Source organism: Podarcis pityusensis (assembly GCF_964106645.2).
Source record: "Podarcis pityusensis genome assembly, chromosome: 15".
NCBI classification, from domain to species: Eukaryota; Metazoa; Chordata; class Lepidosauria; order Squamata; family Lacertidae; genus Podarcis; species Podarcis pityusensis.
Genome location: NC_138040.1, coordinates 6717195 through 6738074, shown reverse-complemented (window position 1 = coordinate 6738074; position 20880 = coordinate 6717195). Strand labels below are relative to the sequence as shown.

Below are 20880 nucleotides of genomic sequence, written 5' to 3'. Positions count from 1 at the left end.
AAATAATAATTGTACTGATCAGGGAGAGGAAATTGAGCTGCCCTGGTCCTAAGGAAAATCCAGCCCCATATCTTGGTTGGTGCTATCATCCTGGAGGGAAGTAAGTCAAACCTATTTCCTCCTCCGCATTTCAGTAGCTGGATGTGTCCACAGACCATGTGGAATGCCAAAAAAGAAAAATCTGACACTTGACCCAGGTTGGCTCATTCGCACATGCAGATTGCAAAGTGAAAACCATGCATGTGCAAATTGGTTCTACAGCTTATCTCCTCATCAAAGAGACATTTATTTGTCAAGCCAGCCTCCTTGATTTCCAGACATTTTGGCATCCCATACACTTATTGGATTACCCTAGAGAGGAAAGGGTTGGTTGAATAGGGCCTTGTGATTCCTAGCAACTGACAGTGAAGACAGAACATAGCCATTTCGGCTAGATAACCTTATCCTCCTCAAATGCCTGAAGGAAACCCCCAAACAGGATTTGAGAGAAACATCATTATCTGTCCAAAATACATATTCCTACTACTTGTACATCCCTGGAACTTAAGAGTTTAGAACTGAGACCTGAAGCAATTTGCATCTAAGCACATTGACTTGGGCTGCAATCCTAAACATTGTTACTTAGGAAAAATATTCCAAAATATTAAAATTTGGGGCGATGAACCCCAACAGGCTCTCCCCAAACCTGTATTAAAAAGTCACTTAAAAAAAACAACAACCCACAAACTTATTTAATAGCAACAAAATAAGTACCGAGTAGATTTTTGGAGTGAGATGTGTGTGCGAACACACAACAATAAAGTATGGTTTGGGTTTAAAGGAAGGGAAGGCACAGTTGGGGAAGCCGCTGTCCTCAGATGCCATGGAGCTTCAGCTTTCACCAGCCTCAGCCAGCATGGCCAATGGTCAGGGAATGATGGGGAACTGTGTTGCAGGTCCAGCCCTGTGGAACTCCCTGCCACAAGAAGGTGGATCAAACCTGCGACTTTGGCATCATCGACACCACACCCTAATCAACCAAGCTGCCTTATGTATTAAAGATTACAGATAGCTAGATCTGTCAATAGATATTTTAAATTCTTGAGGTTTTGAATCTTGGATGCTTAATTATAATTTTTGTGTATTTTATACTGTTATAAGACACTTTGAGACTTAACAGGGTGAAAAGCAACCTACGGTTTTTTAAAAAACGGATCGAAAACATCTGGATGATCTCAGATTAGCCAAATTGATGGAGGACGAGACTATCAGTAACTATTGGCCACGATATGTCTCTGAATTCCGGTTGCTGGGAATCACCATGAGCCAGAGGGGACTATTGTGCTCATATTCTGCTTGCAGGGTTTCCATAGGGGAAGCTGGTTGGCTGCTGTGAGAACAGGATGCTGGGATAGATAGTCCTTTGGCTAAACCAGGGGTCAGGGAACTTTTTCAGCAGGGGGGCAGTCCACTGTCCCTCAGACCTTGTGTGGGGCCAGACTATATTTTTTTTGGGGGGGGGGAATGAATGAATTCCTATGCCCCACAAATAAGCCAGAGATGCATTTTAAATAAAAGGACACATTCTACTCATGTAAAAACATGCAGATTCCCGGACCGTCCGCGGGCCGGATTTAGAAGGTGATTGGGCCGGATCTGGCCCACGGGACTTAGTTTGCCTACCCAAAGACTAGATAGTCCTTTGGCCTGACCCTACATAGATGTCCTTCAGTCCCCCCCCCCCCAGAAGTAAGGGAAGCTTCTTCCAGCGTAAAGCACTTTTAAGGCAGCAGCCTAACCTCCATTTATTTGGGAGTAAATCCCATTGAAACACACGTGGGGTGGGAGAGGTCTCTTCCAAATAAATATGTATAAATATGTAGATGGCTTGGTATTAATTATGTTTACTTCAGTGGAAGAGATTAATGCAATTAATGTTGATGTGAGTTTTAATCTGGGTTTTTTTGTCAATTGTTATTTTAACTTTTATACCACTGTTGTTAGTTTTTCTTATTATTTTACCTTTTTTCTTATTGTTTTACTTTTTTTTTTTTACAAACAGCTTTGAGGATTTCGGAGTCTTTTTGCAATCAATTGTGCGTAAATTTTATGAAATAAATAAAGGCTGCATTCCTAACCCCACTGTCAAACAAATCAAAATAAATCAAAAGGAAAATAGTATGGGGGGGGAGCCCCACTGAATTCATTAGGAGCTATTTCTGAGTGTCCATGCCTAGGATGGCCGCCTAATGATTTTACCTGAGAGTAAAAATAGCCCCACAGAACTCAGTGGGACTTAGGTACTTCTACGTAGACCCACAAAAGGTGGCACCATTAAGTATTTGTTTGCAGTGAATCAATGGGATCTGGTGGTGAGCTACTTGTGAGCTGGACTGAGCCCCAGGTTTCAGACAGGGAAAACACTTTCCTCCTCCCCATATTTTGTCCTTAAGTGTGTGTGTGTGTTTTGCGGAGGGGGAGCATTGTGTTAACTATTCCTCGTGGTGGAGCGAAAATTGCAACAAGTGTTGTTACTTTCTCAGTCTTCCTCTCCTTTCAACAAACCTCCACACTTTGCACATGTGTGCCAGTAACACACGGGTGTGAAACCGACACACACACACATCTCCCCAACAAGTCCGCCAGGCCAAACATTTCCTTGGGACTGTGAATTTCTTCACCCACCACCTCAAAAAAGAAGAAGCTGTTTCCTACAAAGTATGTGCCTGTCTATCACTCACTCTCTCTGAAGATGTGTTTCTCTCTGATCTTCCTGGGCTCTTAAAATGGATCTCCAGTAGTTCCAATTCACTGGTCCTCTTCCCAAAAGGGATGTAAGAAAGGAAAAGACCCATAGACACCTAGGGGTGCTCCTCCTAGCAGTTTGCAGCTAAGTGTGGATTGCAAACCATCTTAGCAGACCATGTTCTGATCTGATCTTCTCAGACCCTCCAGTTTCTTCAGCACACAAACACAGAGAATGAAAAGGAATTGGCTCCATTTCACCAGTATTTGAATAACATTGTGCAATCGGTTTTTATATTTTGTACACCACTTAGAAGCCTTATTTTTTATGTCTGCTTGTTGTTTTAAATTGTTTATAACATTGCTATAACCTGCCCTGGGACCTTGGGTGTGTGTGTGTCTGTGTGTGTGTGTGTGTGAAGGGCAGGCAATCAATAATGTGATTATAATATACTATAAGAATAAAACTATTGGTTGTCTCCATTCCTAGTCCTGCTCAGAGAAGACCCGTTGAAAAACAAAACAAAAACATGGCTAACTTGGGTCCGTTGACTTAAATTTGATTTCAGATTTGCATTCCGCTTTTCCAGCGACAGTAGTATCCATAGCATTAACCATCAGCAAAACATTGCAATCACTCTAAGCACGTCAAAACCAAGATATATAACAAGGCAAAGAGAGAGAGAATGAAACCAATTCATCAAACCATCCATACAATTCAATACAAACTCATAATGATTCAAAAATATCTGAAATGGGTCTTCTCTGAAAAAGACTTGGGTTGGGTACAATCCAATGCTATTTTAAAAATACTCCAAATATTGGCCCGTGATTCCGTAATTCCCCCCCTGGAGGTGGATACTTTGATTTCCATCTCCAATCAAGTTTATAATCTTCTCTCAGTCCCCTTCGCCAAATGACAGAACAGTCACCTTCTGATTTTCTGTAGCTGTGAAAACTTTGAATGCATCAGAAAGAAAGAAAAAAGGGGGGAGCAAATTAATTGCTCCTATCAATTAATTAAAATACATCAAATGAGCCCTGCCGGTTGTAAGCCAACACCCTTCTTCCAAACCCATGCCTCCATAAAAAAAACCCCACAGGCTGGCATGAAGGCCAAGTTACAGGGAACCAGGCAGAGGGCCTTCTTGGTAGTGGCGCCCTCCCTGTGGAACGCCCTCCCACCAGATGTCAAAGAGAACAACAACTACCAGACTTTTAGAAGACATCTGAAGGCAGCTCTGTTTAGGGAAGCTTTTAATGTTTGATGTATTACGGTATTTTAATATTTTGTTGGAAGCTGCCCAGAGTGGCTGGGGAAGCCCAGCCAGATGGGCAGGATATAAATAAGAAATTATTATTATTATTATTATTATTAGCCCACCAATATGAATATTAGTGGCAGATATTCTGAGGAAGAGGTGGTCAATGTGGTGATCTCCAGGTGTTGCTGGACGCCAGCTCCCATTGTCCTTGCGCATTAGGCATGCTGATCGGGGCTACCTTGAGTTACACTATGTCGGAATCCAGAAGCTCTGTTTTGTTAACATCATAGGAAATTTTCCTGATGCAGAGTCAGACCACTGGTCCATCTTGTTCAGGACCAGCAGTGGCTCTCCAGACTTTCATCCGGGAGACATTCCCAGTTCTGGAGATGCCAGGAATTGAACCGGGTACCTTGTGCATGCAAAGCGGATGCTCTAAGCACAGAGCTACTTCCCTTCCCCAGTTATCATGGCTGATAGGTGTTGATAGGCCACTCCCCCTTGGTGGAGTGATCCAATTCCGTTTTAAAGTATTATAGAGTTCACGAGAGCGAAGGTACAGATTCTAATGTTGCAAGCTTAATCCCATTTACCTGGGTGCATAGGCCTAGGGGCTGAGGTCCATTCGTGCCAATAAAATATTTGAGGAGCCCCCTCCCCCAAGTTGATGAGCATTACTATTCAAATGGTGAGTATGTGTCAGGGTTTACCTGCTCTCTCTCCCCACCTCCCATATTTTATTAAATTGGCACCCCTGCCTGAGAGTATATTCCATTGAATTTAATGGGCCTTCCTCACAGAATCACAGAACTCCAGAGCTGGAAGGGGCCATGAGCAAGGCTGCCGTATTTCAAAAAGTCAAAATCCGGACACAAAAGAGTTGTTTCGATCAAAGTTGCTGAGCTTTCCTTGCGAAATCTTTTTTAAAAAGCCAACACGGAGTTTCTAAGCCAGGGGTCAGCAAACTTTTTCAGCATGAGAGTTATTTAATCCAGCCCCCTGCAATGCAGGGATCCAACGTGGGACTCGAACCCACAACCCTGAGATGAACAGTCTCCTGCTCTACAGACTGAGTGGTTCCAGCAGAATAGGTAAAGGTAAAGGGACCCCTGACCATTAGGTCCAGTCGTGACCGACTCTGGGGTTGCGGCACTCATCTCGCTTTATTGGCCGAGGGAGCCGGCGTACAGCTTCCAGGTCATGTGGCCAGCATGACTAAGCCACTTCTGGCGAACCAGAGCAGCGCACGGAAACGCCGTTTACCTTCCCGCCGGTGCGGTACCTATTTATCTTCTTGCATTTTGACCTGCTTTCGGACTGCTAGGTGGGCAGGAGCTGGGACCGAGCAACGGGAGCTCATCCCATCACGGGGATTCGAACCGCTGACCTTCTGATCGGCAAGTCCTAGGCTCTGTGTTTTAACCCACAGCGCCACCCGCATCCCTTCCAGCAGAATAGCTCCTCAGTAATGGCTAGGAATGCAGCCTAAGGCCTTCCTGTGAGATTTACAGACGTCACATGGCTCCCCACCCCACCAGATCCTAGGAACTACGGTAGTTTAACCCTCTGCAAAGCTGCAATTCCGAGCATCCTTAACAAACCACAAATCCCAGGATTCTTTGGGGGAAGTCACGTGATGTAACTGGTTGTATACAGCCCTGACAACCAGGCATCTCAATGGTCTGAACAGTTGCATTCGGATTGCCCCACCCCAGCAGAAGTTCAGCACCGCTCCTCACCTGAGTGCAAGCTGTTCTCTTTGGCAGTGCTGCTGTTGCTCAGGTAATCTTCTTTGCAGACAAACTTGTTCTCGTCGATGATATAAAGCTCCTCGCCGGTGGAGAGCTGTTTGTTACACATCATGCAGGTGAAACAGCTCAGGTGAAAGACTTTGCTCCTGGCCCTCCTGACCAGGTCGCTGGGAGAGATGCCCTGGGAGCAGCCAGCACACTTGGTCCCAAAACACCTGGATCAAAGCAAGGGAGGGAGAGAGAGAAGGAGGGAAACAGGCCAGAGGTAATGAAATGGATCAGAAAAGAAACCAGAACAAGGCTGAAACCAGAATAGGGAAGCTGGATGAGGGGAAAAATCGGGACCGGCTCTACCAAGAGGCAGAATGGCAGGCAGCAGAAAACAGATACTGAGGGCTGACCATGCCGCCCTCCCAGAAAGGGCCTTCTAGTGCAGTGGTGGCCAAACTTGGCCCTCCTGCTGTTTTGGGACTACAATTCCCATCATCCCTGGTCCTGTTAGCTAGGGATGATGGGAGTTGTAGTCCCAAAACAGCTGGAGGGCCAAGTTTGGCCACCACTGTTCTAGTGCAAGGACCATTGGTAGAGGGGGCCCTTCTGGACAGGCAAAGCCAGGATTTAGTTTGGGGCAGGACACCCACCTGTCATCATCCTGTGTCTCTGTCTAGCAGATTCGGAATGAAATAGCTCAACAACTTTTGTTTTAAATTACTTTCTTTTGAACCCAAATGCTCAGAAAAAAATGTCAAAATTTTCCACAATTTCTACTTTCAGTTAAGTATTTTTATTTATTTGCTGCCCCCCCCCCCCGCTTGCCTGGCAGACTTCTGGAGACAAAGCATCTTCTCTTTGCAAAAGAAAGATTCCCTTTCATTGATTTGCATTGGGTAAAGGAGCATAAATTCACAGGAAAAACAAGCACAGCTTTTCCCCACTCCCTCTAAATCATGGGGACTGGAATGCCCAGGGAAGAAAACCCACTGTGATGAAAACCCACCCCTGTCCGTCAAAATGAAAGACCCCCGCTCCCAGTTCTCAGGGCATTTCCCGAGTCAGCTTGGTTTTGCTTTTTTAAAAAAGAATAACGACAGAGCAGAAAGTAAAAACGAAATAATTCGTTCCCACAAGAGATAGTGATAGCTGCCATCTTGGATGGTTTCAAAAGAGGACAGGGGGAATTCATCAATGGCACACCCTCCAACATTTCTCTGATGAAAATGGGGACGTCCCATTCCACAATGAGGATTTTACAATTTATACCCCACACATCTTACTGGGTTGCCCCAGCAACTTTGGCAGCTTCCAACATATATAAAAACATAATAAAACATTCAAGGTTTTTAAAACTTTCGTATACAGGGTTGCCTTCAGACGGGTCATGGGGCGGATAACTCCAACATTTCTCCAGTGAAAATAGAAACATCCTAAAGTTGGGCTGCCATACATCTAGATTTTCCCGGCCATTACCAGGATTTCAATTGACATCCTGGGGGAATTTCTGAAAGGCAGCATTTTGTCCTGAATCTTAGGCAAGTAAATTGAAAAATCACATGGCTCAACAACTTTCAGAGTGTCCTCGTTTTTACTTTTTGAAATATGGCAACCCTATCCTACGGAAAAGGGGGACATTCTGGGATATAATAATAATAATAATAATTTATTTATGCCCAGCCCACTCTGGGCAGCTTCCAACAAAAGATTAAAAATACATTGAAACATCAAACATTAAAACCTTCCCTAAACAGGGCTGCCTTCAGATGTCTTCTAAATGTCATATAGTTGTTTATTTCCTTATATCTGATGGGAGGGCGTTCCACAGGGCGGGTGCCACTGCCAAGAAGGCCCTCTGCCTGGTTCCCTGTAACTTCACTTCTCGCAGTGAGGGAACCACCAGAAGGCCCTCGGCATTGGACCTCAGCGTCTGGGCTGAACGGGATGGCTTTTCTAAATCGGGGACGTCCCTGGAAAATAGGGACACTTGGAGGGTCTGCAATGGGGCCTAGCCACAATGGTGGCATTCCCCCCCCCCCCACTTTCAAAGACAGGAAATGCCTCTGAACGCCACTTCCTGGGGGCTTCAAGTGGGGAGAGCTGTTGTTGAACTTAGGTCCTGCATTTGGTCGTCCACTGAGGGATGCTGGACCAGATGGGCCATTAGCCAAATCCTTATGATCTTAAAGCTGGCGAGAACCCTGAACAGGAATACTCTATACTGCAGCACTTTGTTGCAGGCCTCACATCTAAGCTATATTTCCGAACAACTGTACACTCCTTAAAAAGGATGGAGGTATTTTGGAGTTTTTTTGAGAGTTGTTTCAAGACTGTTTTGGTGGGAATGGAACAAGGGTCTCCGGTGGAGAAAGAGGACATTGTGGTGGCTAATATAACCAGCTGCTCCCGCTCCCCAGCTCCTATGTACTTAATAGCTACTCAGCAGACAAAAATTCAACAGGAGATGCTTTTTCCCCCGACCCCACCATTGCCTCTCCCTGCAGGGATATGTTTTCCCAGCTAAGCTGCTGTCCGTCCTGAAGCACTGCATTAGAAAGAAAAGGCAACTGAAATTATGAAAAATAACTGAAGAAAAGAGGCTGGCTTGTGGTTAAATAGGACTGGCCGCCTTCTAAGGCTCTGTGGTAACCTGGATGAATAACAAGATGAATGACAAAGCAAATTGCTCCTTTGGGTCCAGGACTGGTGTGGCCTAGGCCCTAATCCTAGTTTATCAAGGCTTTGCAACAGCTAGACTGGTGACTGGGAGCATAGCTGTCAACTTTTCCCTTTTCTTGCGAGGAATCCTATTCGGAATAAGGGAATTTCCCTTTAAAAAAGGGAAATGTTGACAGCTATGACTGGGAGTGGCTGCCAAGACCACATAACATGGGTCTTGAAAGACTTACAGTGGCTCCCAGTACGTTTCCGAGCACAATTCAAAGTGTTGGTGCTGACCTTTAAAGCCCTAAACGGCCTTGGCCCAGTATACCTGAAGGAGCGTCTCCATCCTCATCGTTCTGCCCAGACACTGAGGTCCAGTGCCGGTGGCCTTCTGGTGGTTCCCTCACTGCGAGAAGCAAAGCTACAGGGAACCAGGCAGAGGGCCTTCTCGGTAGTGGCGCCCGCCCTGTGGAACACCCTCCCACCAGATGTCAAAGAAATAAACAACTACCTGACGTTCAGAAGATATCTGAAGGCAGCCTTGTTCAGGGAAGTTTTTAATGTCTGACATTTTAATGTATTTTAAATCTTTGTTGGAAGCTGCCCAGAGTGGCTGGGGAAAACCCAGCCAGATGGGTGGGGTACAAATAATAAATTATTATTATTATTATTATTATTATTATTATTATTAATAGCATGCAGAAGGTCCCAGGTTCAGTCTCTGGCATCTCCAGATCAGGGTAGGAGAGAGACCCTGCCTGAAACCATGGAGAGCTGCTGCCAGCCAGTGTTGACAGCACTGAGCTAAATGGCCCAATGATTTGACTTAGTAGAAGGCTCTTTTTAAGGTTCCTGCTTTATTGGCTTTTCAACAGACCCCGGGCACATTATTATTATTATTATTATTATTCTAATTGCTTTTTAACCCGAGGTTCCAAATATCTTTGTTTTAACTGCTGCTGTTCTCATGTCAGAATGTTGTAACTCTTTCAGTGTGGTCCTGTTTCGATCAAGTGCTTTCGGGTTTCGATGTAAATTTTTGAAATAAACGTTTGAAACAAACAGACCCATGTTGTGCACAAAGTGTGTATCGTGGGAGGGAAGCTGCAAATACTTCTACCACTAATGACAATTAATTTATATATAATTAATGTATATACCGCTTATAGGACAACAGGGCTTCCAAGCACTTTACAACTGTAAAACCAACACACCATTAAAATATGCAATGGCAGTTCAAATGGGGCATTTAAGCACCCTCAGTTAAAATACTGCAGTAAGAGAAGCCATTCGAAAGCATAGCAATTAAAAGCAATTAAAAACGATAAAGCTCAGTTCAGGGGGATGCTTATCTATTGATGCCAAAAGAGGCTGCTGAGCTTTTACTGAATACTGAAAATTCCTCATCCCATTCTGCACCTTGTCATCCTAGGTTAAAATAAGGACACTTTGTGCTTCCCAAATTTTGAAAAAGCACAGATATTTTACAGAGGGGACCTAGGCGGAGTCTGTGTGCCTGTCCTCTTATTTGCATCTCCGCTCAGAAGTGCTGAAAAGCTTCCCATTCAGCCCCGTAGCAAAGTGTCCCTGGCTCAGAGCCCAAACGCCACCATCCCTTGTTATTAGGCTTCCCAGCGAACCAGGGGGAAAACAAAAACAGAAAACCCTCGCCTGCTTTGCTCCTGCGCCAAGCAGCACAACATGATCTGCAGGAAAACCAGCTGATGAATTTTGTTCCTGGCCTAAAGATAATAAGCAACACCTGTTAATATCTGCTGTGCAGGTTGCTGCTGGAAAGCACAAGAGCAAAGCAGATTATTATTATTTTTTAATTTTTTTTTGGCAAACCCAGATTTCTTACTCTAGCCTTTCCTTTCCTTCTCATTTCCCTGCAAGGTTGAAATCTGGACTGCAGGTTCCTACGGGCTGAAGCCTGGTCCTTTTTTGTTTTACGTCCCACCCCAAAGTGTGACATGGACAGACATATTTAATAAGGAACATTCCCTCTATTCCTGATGTGCAGCTGGCGCAGAGCATTCCTTTATGTTGCCAAAAGGGCGCCATCCGTGCACGAGAAAGGGAGGCATCAGCAACCTTGAAGCGCAACCCTGAGGTTTGCGTTAAGAACAAAAACCCATGGAAGGAACTCTTTCTAAAAATCCAGCCAAGAGACTATGGGTTTAGTGGTGTGGTTTTTTGGGGTGGGTGGGATTGGAAAACTGGGCAGGAGGTGGAATGGAATGGAGGATGCTGAAGCTGGGTACAGTAGAACCTCGGGTTACACACGCTTCAGGTTACAGACGCTTCAGGTTAAAGACTCCGCTAACCCAGAAATAGTACCTCGGGTTAAGAACTTTGCTTCAGAATGAGAACAGAAATCGCGGCGTCAGCGGGAGGCACCATTAGCTAAAGTGGTACCTCAGGTTAAGAACAGTTTCAGGTTAAGAACGGACCTCCAGAACGAATTCGGTTCTTAACCCGAGGTACCACTGTATTCTACTCTAACATTTTGTTTCTATTCGCTTTATTTCTTTATTTATTTGGGGTAGTGTGGAATGAAGTACGCTGAAGTGGAACATTTCCCTCTCAAGCGCTGAGATCAGTGGAGGATGCCCTGTCGCTTGTTCCATTGCCCTCAGAAGCTTGGGGTGGCAGTGGCAGCCCAGCACCTAAGTTGTGGAACGCCCCACTGAGGCGTAAGGAGAGATTTCACCCTTTTACCTTGCCTTTGGGCCCCGGAGATGTATGTTTTAAGGACCCATCTTATTTTTTGTGATTGTAAGTTGTCTTTAAATATTGCATAGGATTGCATTTAAATATTATTTCTGTGTTTTAATTGCTGTAAACTGCCCTGGGAGCTTTGGGAGAAGGGCAGGTAAGGCATAATAATAATAATAATAATAATAATAATAATAATACATTGTAATGCAGATCTACGCCATATACTTAAAGCACACCCAACACATATTTAAAGCACGTAGTGTACCGCCCAGAAAAGAATAATGTGATCTGTAGTTTCCCCTCATGGAGATGCAATTTCTAGCACCCCTTAACAAACTACAGCTCCCAGGATCCTTTAAGGCAGGCTTCCGCATCCTTGGCCCTGCCAGATGTTTTGAGACTACAATTCCCATCATCCCTGACCACTGATCCTGCTAGATAGGGATCATGGGAGTTGTAGGCCAAAAACATCTGGAGGGCCGAGGTTGAGGAAGCCTGCTTCAAGGGAAGTCATGTGCATTTTGAATGTATGGTGTGGAACAGGCTCCACCACCATCTCCTTCCCGCATTAGCCAACCAGCATAAACTTGCCCTTCTTGGGAAAACGAAAGTACCAATACAATCCTGTTTACCTTCACCTCCCACCCAAGGGATTCCCTAGCTGGTTTGAGGCATTTCAGCCGCTGTTCTAAAAGTATTTCTATGGAAATAAGACTGATCAACAGCTGGGGATATGCCGCCCTAGAACCTGTTTTCTACAGTATGACTTGGCTGTAGAAGCAATGGAAATAATCTTCAGAGGCTGTGCTGAGCATCTCTTTCTGGCTAGAAGCAGCTGCTAATAAGGATAATAGGAGGAGCCTGGAGGGAGGAAGTCAGGTTCAAGCAGCAAGGAGCCTGCATACCCAGCAAATCTGAATTTGGGTTAATGAGATTTTGGGGTGCAGAGTGTGGCTTCCAGACAAGGCTACAAGCCCAACACCTTATTCTCAAAGTTTAAGCACTGCCTACCTCACAGGGTTGCTGGGTGGACATCACAAAAAGAAGAGGGGCGGAAGCAAGAGGATTGTAAAGTTCTACATTGCTTCTCTTATTTATTATTTGGATCAATTTCTATGTGGTTCCAGTGGTCCCTTGGACAAGGGTCTAGAATCCCAAGCTTCTTTGAACCTGGAGAGTCCTAGAGGCTCCCAGAGCAGCTCCTAGATGAGCAAAAAGAAGAAAAAAAGGGGGGGAAGGGGCAATCTCTGCATCCTGAGGTTTACAATCTATAAAGTCACAACATAAAAGGAAAACTGATTGGGGAGGGAGGAGGAAAAAAGCAAACTCAGGTAGAAATTATTAGAAATATGAAGATGTTGTTGTTTTTAACTGTCATACAACTAGGACCTAATAACGCTGACGCACCAGACTAAGCTGCAGAAATATTAATAAATGGCCGCATATACAGGATTACAAAGAAGAGCAATGAAAGAAACATAGGAACTACAAATTAATGAACTAAACATGGGAACACAAAAAGCTGCCTTGTATCAATAAAGTCAGGCCATTACTCCCTCTAGCTCAGTATTATTTACCCCAAGTGGCAGCGGCTCTCCAGGGTTTCAGACAAGAGGTCTCTCCTGGCCTTACTTGGGAGATGTCGGAGATTGAATCTTGGACCTCCTGCATGAGAAGCAGGTTCTCTACCCATGACCCACAGCCCTTCCCCAAGCAAAGCCGCAAGGCTAATATTCTCGGCTTCTGGGATATTTCGGACGCTCTTGTGCTCTGCATTCCAACCCTTCCCTGCCACTCTTTCCACCCATCTCTCTAAGCTGCAAGAGAAGGGAACTGGAGAACGTAAACAAGAGTCCTGCCAAGGACCCATCTAGTCGAGGGTCCTGTTCTCCTAGTGGCTTAACCAGGTGCCCAAATGCAAAGGCCACAAGCAGGGCTTCTGAGCGCAACAGCACACTCTCATCCTGCGATTCTCAGCAACTGATATTCAGAAGCATTCCTGCCTCTAAAAGGAAGGCAGAACGCAGCCATCCTGGCCACTAACCACAGATAGCCTTGCCTTCCACAGAGAGAGGGGAGAAGGGGAGGAAACAGGCAGGGGACATTCTTATAAGCTTTCTCCAATTGTCTGCTTGCCATCTCTGGCCTTGTGGCTCCTTCCACACCAAGAATAAGAGAATCGGCTGCATGTTCTCTTCCAGTTTTCATGACATCGGCTCCTTCTCCTGGGTAGGGTTAAAGGTAGCAAGGCTGCCGCCCTAACTGCCCTGTCTTACTCAGGAGTAAGTCCTGGTGAATTCAGCGGAGGGGGCGGCTTGCTCCCAGGTACACGAATGGCTAGGTCGGCCAGACTTTGTAGGCCAAAATGTATTAGCATGAATATAAATAAAAGGTTTGCTGCAGCTGTAATTGACCTGGAAAGAGGACAAGGGAGTTTGTGCAGGGAGATGGGAGAGAGGCAAGCCACGGAGTTTCCTCTCCAGAGGACTGACACTTTTGATTAACAACGCCCTAATAAGCATTAAAGCTGAATTTGGGAGATGTGCGATGCCTTTCGACATGGCTCCCTCCGTGCCAAAAAAGAAGCAGTAGATCTCCTTGGCCAAGTGGGATGGCGTGAGGCTCTAGGTGGGTGGAAAATAACCTATCCAAAACCAAACCTCGCTTGGGATTAACCGAAAGGATGGCCTAGGTCTTTGCACGCAGAAAGGTCCCACAATTCAGCATCTTCTGCTTCAAAGGATCAGGGAACAGGTGATGGGGTAAGATTCTCTCTCTGCCAGAGACATCCATAGGGAAGCCCGGTCCATTATTCTGAGCTAGATGCATTTAATACAAGGCGGCTTCATCTATTACTGTAAGGTCGTTTGAGTCACCAGTTCTTTGCTTGTCCTGAGTGCAAGGGGGACAAGCCCCCCCCCCCACAAACAATGATCTCGCCCCCACTTGCCCCTCCCCATTGCTGGGCTCTGTCCCCTGTCATTAACATATATTTTCCCCACACCCAGAGATGGGAGAAACGCAATTCACCCGTCTAGAAATATAGTTGACCCTATTGTGCTCCCCACCCTATTTTGTTCTGGTGCAACTATTATGGGTTGGGGGTGGTCCTATGGAAAACACAGCCTTGAACGGCTTGATCCGTGCAGGTGTATGGACAAGTAAGCTCCCAGGAGGTAGGTGTGTGTGTGTGTCTCGCACTCAGAAGCTAGGCAAGCTTATTTGCCTCGATATTGAATCTGTCCTCCAAAAGGCCTGTGCAGATCTGACTGCTCTTCTTGATCTGGTCACCCTGTATTAATGAATTAATTGATATTATGTCAATTTATTACTCGTCCTTCGCCACCAGGTCCCAGGTATCGGTTGCAACAATTTAAAATTCAGTATTAAAAATTACAATCACAACTGCGGTGAGGAGGGGGGGGCGTTGTTCCTGAAAGCATCGATCTCAGGTATCAATGGCCCCAAGGGATCCATTGCTGGATCTCTCCATACACTGCTTGCTCAGGTGCAATGCAATCTTCTACTAATGGGGACCAACTCAGGGGACTTTTGTTGACTGGATGGTCAGCTTACGTCCTACTCAAAAGTAACCCCCCACTGAATACTCCCAGATAAGTTTGTGCAGGTTTAATGAGTCTTTGTTTTGATTCATGCCTCTACCCTAAAGGATAGCTAAGATGAAGAAGGGCTTTATTCCTAAATAAAAACCCTGGCAGGTCCAGACTGCAAATAGGCTCCTTCGGGAAAATGCAAATAGAAGTGTGAGAGAAACCTCAATTGTGGTCATTTCTTCACATGTTTTGCAGGGGGCAAATTACCATTATTAATAATAATAATGTCTACTACTAATTTTAAAATGTTATTATTTTGTATTTTGATTTGCACACACATATGTACACACACACACACAATTTTCACCTGGATTTTTAACTGTCTCCCCAAAACACTTAAATAATTTCTCTCTCAGTTAAAGATTCCTTTATTCTCGATCCAGAATCTTCCTACTCGGCACACCTAACAGGTTCGACCCAATGAAAGATTCCTTGCCCTTGCTTTCCAGCTCCCCACACCGAAACCCCGATCTCATCTACTCGTTTACGCGGAAGTAAGGTCGTTCCCCTCCGCCCCTTCCCAAGTAGTCAGATAAGTGCGCCTAGGACTGCCATCTGAAAAATGCTTCTGGGTGGCTGCATCGCCTTCATCAGTTTAAAATACTCCGGGACACAAGCATCTACTTCTACGTCGATTTGGGGGAAAAACAAACTGTACGGGTTGTCGGCAGCGCTAGTCCTACTCAGAGTAGACCTACCTACTGAAATTATTGGAAATGGCTATCGCGAGTCCGTTAATTTCAATGGGTCTACTCTTGAGTAGGGATACGTCACCCCGATGTCATTACCTTCCATGCTGCCGGCGCGCCAGGAGTGCAGCTTTACGTTGGAAAAATTGCCATGCAATGCCATGGGGCTTACTTTCGAGGAGACACGAAGATCACCCACCACCACCACCACCTCAATTCTCCACAACTAGAGAGCTTCTATACACTGTTCATCCTACGCAGTGACATATAAGGCATCTAAACTATAGATGCAGTATATATTTGGTGTGCTGCGTATCTGTTTCTGTCTACAAATCTGCCCGATTTTTTTAAAGCGCCGAACGACACTCCAGACAAGTTTTCCCTGAACCTGGAAGTACGCAGTTAATCCTAAATATCCACGAATACGTCTGCATGCGGATATACGTGTGCCTATAAGTTGCTGGTGGCAAATAACATCACGAAAATACATTTTTAGGCACTGTCCTATATACAATCACCAGTCCAGTCACTTGTAAACATGTGGATTTTATCCAAGCTTAGTCCTACTCAAAGTAGACCCATTGCAACGCGGCTGACTTAGCTCCATCAACTGCGAGGGGTTTGCTCTCAGAATGGCCAAACGCTAGAGGCAACCCAACGCATCTCAGAGAGAGAAAGAAAACTGGGGGGGGGGGGGGGAGGGAGAGAAATATTTCATTTATTTGTTGCATTTATTCATCTAAGAGGTTTCTTCTCCACGGCTTAAATATTCGCGTCTCGGAGCCGTGTAAAAACAACCCATGGAGAAACCCATTGGGCTATACAAAGTCCGCTGGACCGAGATAGTCTTAGCCACAAGCCTGAAGTTCAGCGAGGAGGGGTCCGTAACGTCGCCCGTCTATTCCCCATCTTGTCCCCAAGTGCGCAGGCAGGCATCGCGATTCAGCCAAAGTCGAAACCTTTCTCCCGCCCCATTGCTCTGAACCGCACAGGCGAGGCACGCTTCACCGTCTCCAATTGAAACCAGCGGGTTCTTAAAACAACCACAACCAACATGCGCTTCCCTTGTGCTAGCATCGCGCGTGCACACGAGGTTTAAGATACGTGTCGGTGTTTGCCGACTGCTGCTTATTCTTGCGGAGGGAAACAGGAATCAAATGCGAATTGTTTCATTAAAGGGACGAAGGAAAGACAGAGACAGAGACAAGAATGCCTATTTAGCGACCTGGTTTACCTAGGAGTAAAGCCGCCTGGAAATCAAGGCGTCGAATGGGTTAGCGGGTTTAACGTTTCCCACGTGCTTCGAGCCGTGGACACACATAGTGGGCATAAAATTGGAAGAGGGCCCATTTTTACCTACTGGTTTGGATCATGGCATCTTACCAAGCGTTTGAGTGTTGTTGGTTTTTGTATTATTATTATTATTTAAAAATCAGATTTCTTTATTTTTCTTCCACGGGAGAGGGTTGCTGGTGCAAAATAAAATAACATAAAATAATTAAGGAAAAAGCGACGGGGTTGGTGAAGCTGGGAATGATTGCATGCAGGAAGCCCTTTCGTCGTCCCGCTAGCCGAGGCCGCTGGCAGACGATTTCTTGCCAACGCGGGACAAGAGGGACTAGAAACTTGATGGAAAAGCAAGGAGGCCCCAAAAGCAGAAAGAAGCTATGCTCTCTTAGGCAAGCGCCCTCGTGTCTTTTGACACCGACAAGCCTACCCGTGCCTACTCGGAAGTAAGTCCCGAGAAACTGAAAACTCCGAAGCCTAAGCGGGCCTTAGGCACCCACTGATCCAGGAACAATCCTCTTTCCCCTCTCGAGGCTGACTTGCGAGTAGACCTGCACAGGATGGCATCTTTCCATGGGGAAGGGAGGAAGTCGCCTCTCGGGACCGGTGGGGGTGGTGTATTGAGGGGGGGGGGGAAACAGACTAGTTTGTTTGTGGTTGTTTTATTTTGTGGGGAGGGTGCGCGATCGCTCGCAGTGAAAGAACCGAGATGCGAGGGGACAACACAGAGAGCAGGTGGATTTTAACAATGGGGGCAGGTCATCCTTTTAACGAGGAACTGTCCTTCCTGGCTCCTAACATTAGTTCATCCCGCCCCCGCAGCCTATTTCCCCTCCGCCAAGCTCGAAGAACAGCAAGCGCCGCCGACTAAATCAGGCGCCGGGTCCCGATCTGGCGCTCCGTATTGCCGACACGGGCTGGCAGCTTCTCTCCGCGGGTTTCAGCCGGGGGACCTTTCGTCTGCAAGGAGCCACGGTCCTTCCCTGGCCCTCTGGACACCACCTCTCCCTTCGCTGCTTTTATTCCCTTTTCGCGCTGAGATCTTTCCTCCCTCGCCTCGCTTCCTCCCGCAGCTCTTTTGTCTCCACCGCGCTTTTCATTCTGGGTGCCACGTTCTTTTTGGCCAGCCATATTTCCCCTCCCTTCTCTTAAACATTTCCTTTTTTATTATTTTTACAAGGCCGGTAGGAACCAGAGGAACTTACTCCCGAGTAAACATGCCTCGGACCACGCTCTGATCCCTCCATCCTCTCACTTATGCGCATCTGCTCTCCAGACCCGAAAGGGTTTCCAGAGCGCCAGCTAACTATTTAAAACCATATACATTTTTTGCTCAGTCAGCCCCCCCCCCAATTATTTTATTTCTACCCTCCAACCCTGTGCTCTGGATTCCCCTTTCTCTAGACTGCGCTGACTTCGGCGCAGCCTTTTGCAGAGCCGCTTCGGCAGAATCGAGGCGTCGGCCCGTTTCAAACCACAGGAAGGCGGCCGATGGACGGGGCCTCCCTCTTAGGAAGTTCTCAGCCGATGGACTGGACTTTTCCTCTCCTCCCGCCATGGGAAGTTAAAAAAAACCCCGCTTCTTTCCCCTCAAATACTCTTCCCAGTCTTGGAAACTCAGGTTTGCCATCTCCACCCTAACTCTTGCGGGTAGATGGGTAAGGAGTGTGTGTCCGTCCAAGTGGCTTTACTCAGAGTAGACCCATTGGACTTAATGGACCTCAGTGTCCATTCATTTCAGCAGGTCCCCTGCGGGAGGGATCAACACAGATCAAGGGGTTCCTGGGATCTAGACGTGTGAAAACAAGGATTCCAAGTCGCCCGCGCGGGTGCAAAGTGAATTCTTAGATCAGCTGCGGGTGGCGGAGAGAGGACGGGACCCTCGAGCGAGCCTGCCCGTGGGCACACGCTGGCACCAATCGCATCGTCAGCCGGAAACGCATTTCCTTATTCAGATCTAGTTATCACCCGGCTTATTCTCAGCAAACACGCAGAGGGATTGTGCACAAGGCGCAAATCCTCGCATTAGGAACCCGCTTCCTTCGCTCGTCTGGAGTTTGGAATTTGCAAAGACAAGGAGATTTCCTAGATGAATTCTAACACCTCTCCCAATACACACAGCCCCCGTGTGTGCTCTAAGTCGGCAGGAGAAAATAACTTCTACAGAGTGGCTGGGGAAACCCAGCCAGGTTGGTGAGGTATAAACAATAAAATTATTATTATTAATAATTATTATTGTGTGTAGGTGTGTTTTTGTAAGCCGACCCCACGCCTAAGAGAACGCTACATAAGCAAAAGTCGGGTTTCTTCCGCCGCCCCCCAGTCCATTGTCGGTTTAATTTTTGCTAACCTCCGAAAGTAACTCGCAAATAAAATAAACTGGGAATTAAGAGGAGAACATCTCGCTAGAATGCATTAAGTGGGGGAGGTTGCGTAAAGGCGCGAGCCAACCTAAATTCATCATTTGAAGGGGGGAAACCTCACGTACGTTTACTCAGGAGTAAGTGCCATTGCACAAGGCCTTGCTCCACTTGCCTGGGAATAAGTCGATTTGAACTCAACGGCACTTACTTCTGAGTAGAAGGAAAGACTCCGCTGTTCACCTCCCGGATTTTTACTAAGTTTGTAACCACAAACGTGTTTGCTCAAAAGCCCGACTGAGTTCAATGGCGTTTACTCTCCAGTCGGTGAAATTAGGATCGCAGTATTTAGAAGTCCCTAGCTTTTTGGAAGGGACACGTGTTAAGATTTTCTCCCCTGCCCCAGCCCTTCAGATAATCCTGTTTCTGTTGCCTGTCGGGTCAAAGTCCTTCCTTTGGATAAAATGCTCCCCGAAAGCTTAACGCGTAAAAAGGTATTATTTACTCGATCGTTTGCTTACAGAGGAGAACGAAGCTCGTTTCACTTAACGCACTTAAAAATATATATCTTATTATGTTAATTTATATACCGCTTCCATGCGCCAGAATGGCATATTATCACGATTATCATTTTATTGCATAAGAGCACATTTTAAAATTCTCCTGTCGCGTGCATCGTTTTTAATAACCTTCTGAGCCTCAACGGAATTCTTATAAAGCAAAAATAAACAGGAGACATATTTTCCTCTGGTGTTTTTTTGTTTTTAAAGTTGGTCTCCCTCCCACCTTCTTTAAATTGCCCAGAATGCTGTTTACTATCATTTTAATTACGATTAATAAGAAACAAAGAACGCCGCGAATAGGAAGCTTTCTTTGGAAAGATAGCAAGACGAAATATTGGCCAGACGGGGAGCATCATTCAATTTCGCAGGACGTGTTTGATCGGGTTTGGGTTTTTTTTGCTCTTTTTAAACACCTAAAAGAAGGCCAGTTTTCAAAAGAAGCGCTTTATGGTATCAGGGTGGGTTGTGATCGTGGCGTATTTTTCCACTGAGAAAGAAACCTGGGCAATTCAAGGTCAATCCATCCTTCCCCTCTCGGCACAAACCCTTTGTTTATATATTTACTCTCGGACCTTTTTCTTTGATCATAAAAAGAGTGGCTTTAGCAGTGATCTTCCTCTCGCGATTGAATCGATGGGCGCCGAAAGGAAACCGATGCCAACCCCGCCTCTTGCACGTTGTTACGAAATAGGAAAGGAAAACAGAAAATGATATGCAAAAGTCCTTTCCCCGCCTTTGAGGAAGGTGCTGCTAGGAGGTTTAATCTAATCTAATCTATTTATCTATCTATCCATTCATCCTGTTAGATTTACCTGTATCTGACCACACACACAAGCACACGTATATAAGCACATCATGGGTTGTATTCAGCCAAGCTGTACTCTTAGTAGACCTACTGAAACGAACGAACCGAAGTTTGCCATGCTCGTTAAATTCAGTGGGTCTCCTCAGAGTAAGGCTTCCGCTCACTTATCGTGATAACGTCGACTGAGTTATTTTATATCTCCGGTATGAAAACCAGGCAGATTTGAAGAACCGGGTTCTGAACATTTTTTTTTTTGGGGGGGGGGGAAATACAGGAGTTTCCTTTCTTAAAAAAACTTTTTAAAATTCCAGTGATTCCGCTTTCTCCCTTCTGTCCTTTGTTTGATTTAGAAAAAAGGCCATATACGGTGATGAGATTTGGCGATTGGGGGCGGAGGGGGGGGGGAGAGAAGGGAAGTGTGACTTGTTAAAGTGGGTCATATTAGA

General features: G+C 45.9%; 1 protein-coding gene across 1 annotated transcript in view; it reads right to left on the bottom strand.

The window, feature by feature from the left end:
- LHX1 (LIM homeobox 1) overlaps positions 1-20880 on the bottom strand; it is a 55842-nt gene that overhangs the window by 32146 nt on the left and 2816 nt on the right. Inside the window, exon 2 of the mRNA XM_080983140.1 lies at positions 5729-5955. Coding sequence (XP_080839266.1) covers positions 5729-5955 — 227 coding nt within the window. The remainder of the gene's footprint in view (positions 1-5728; positions 5956-20880) is intronic.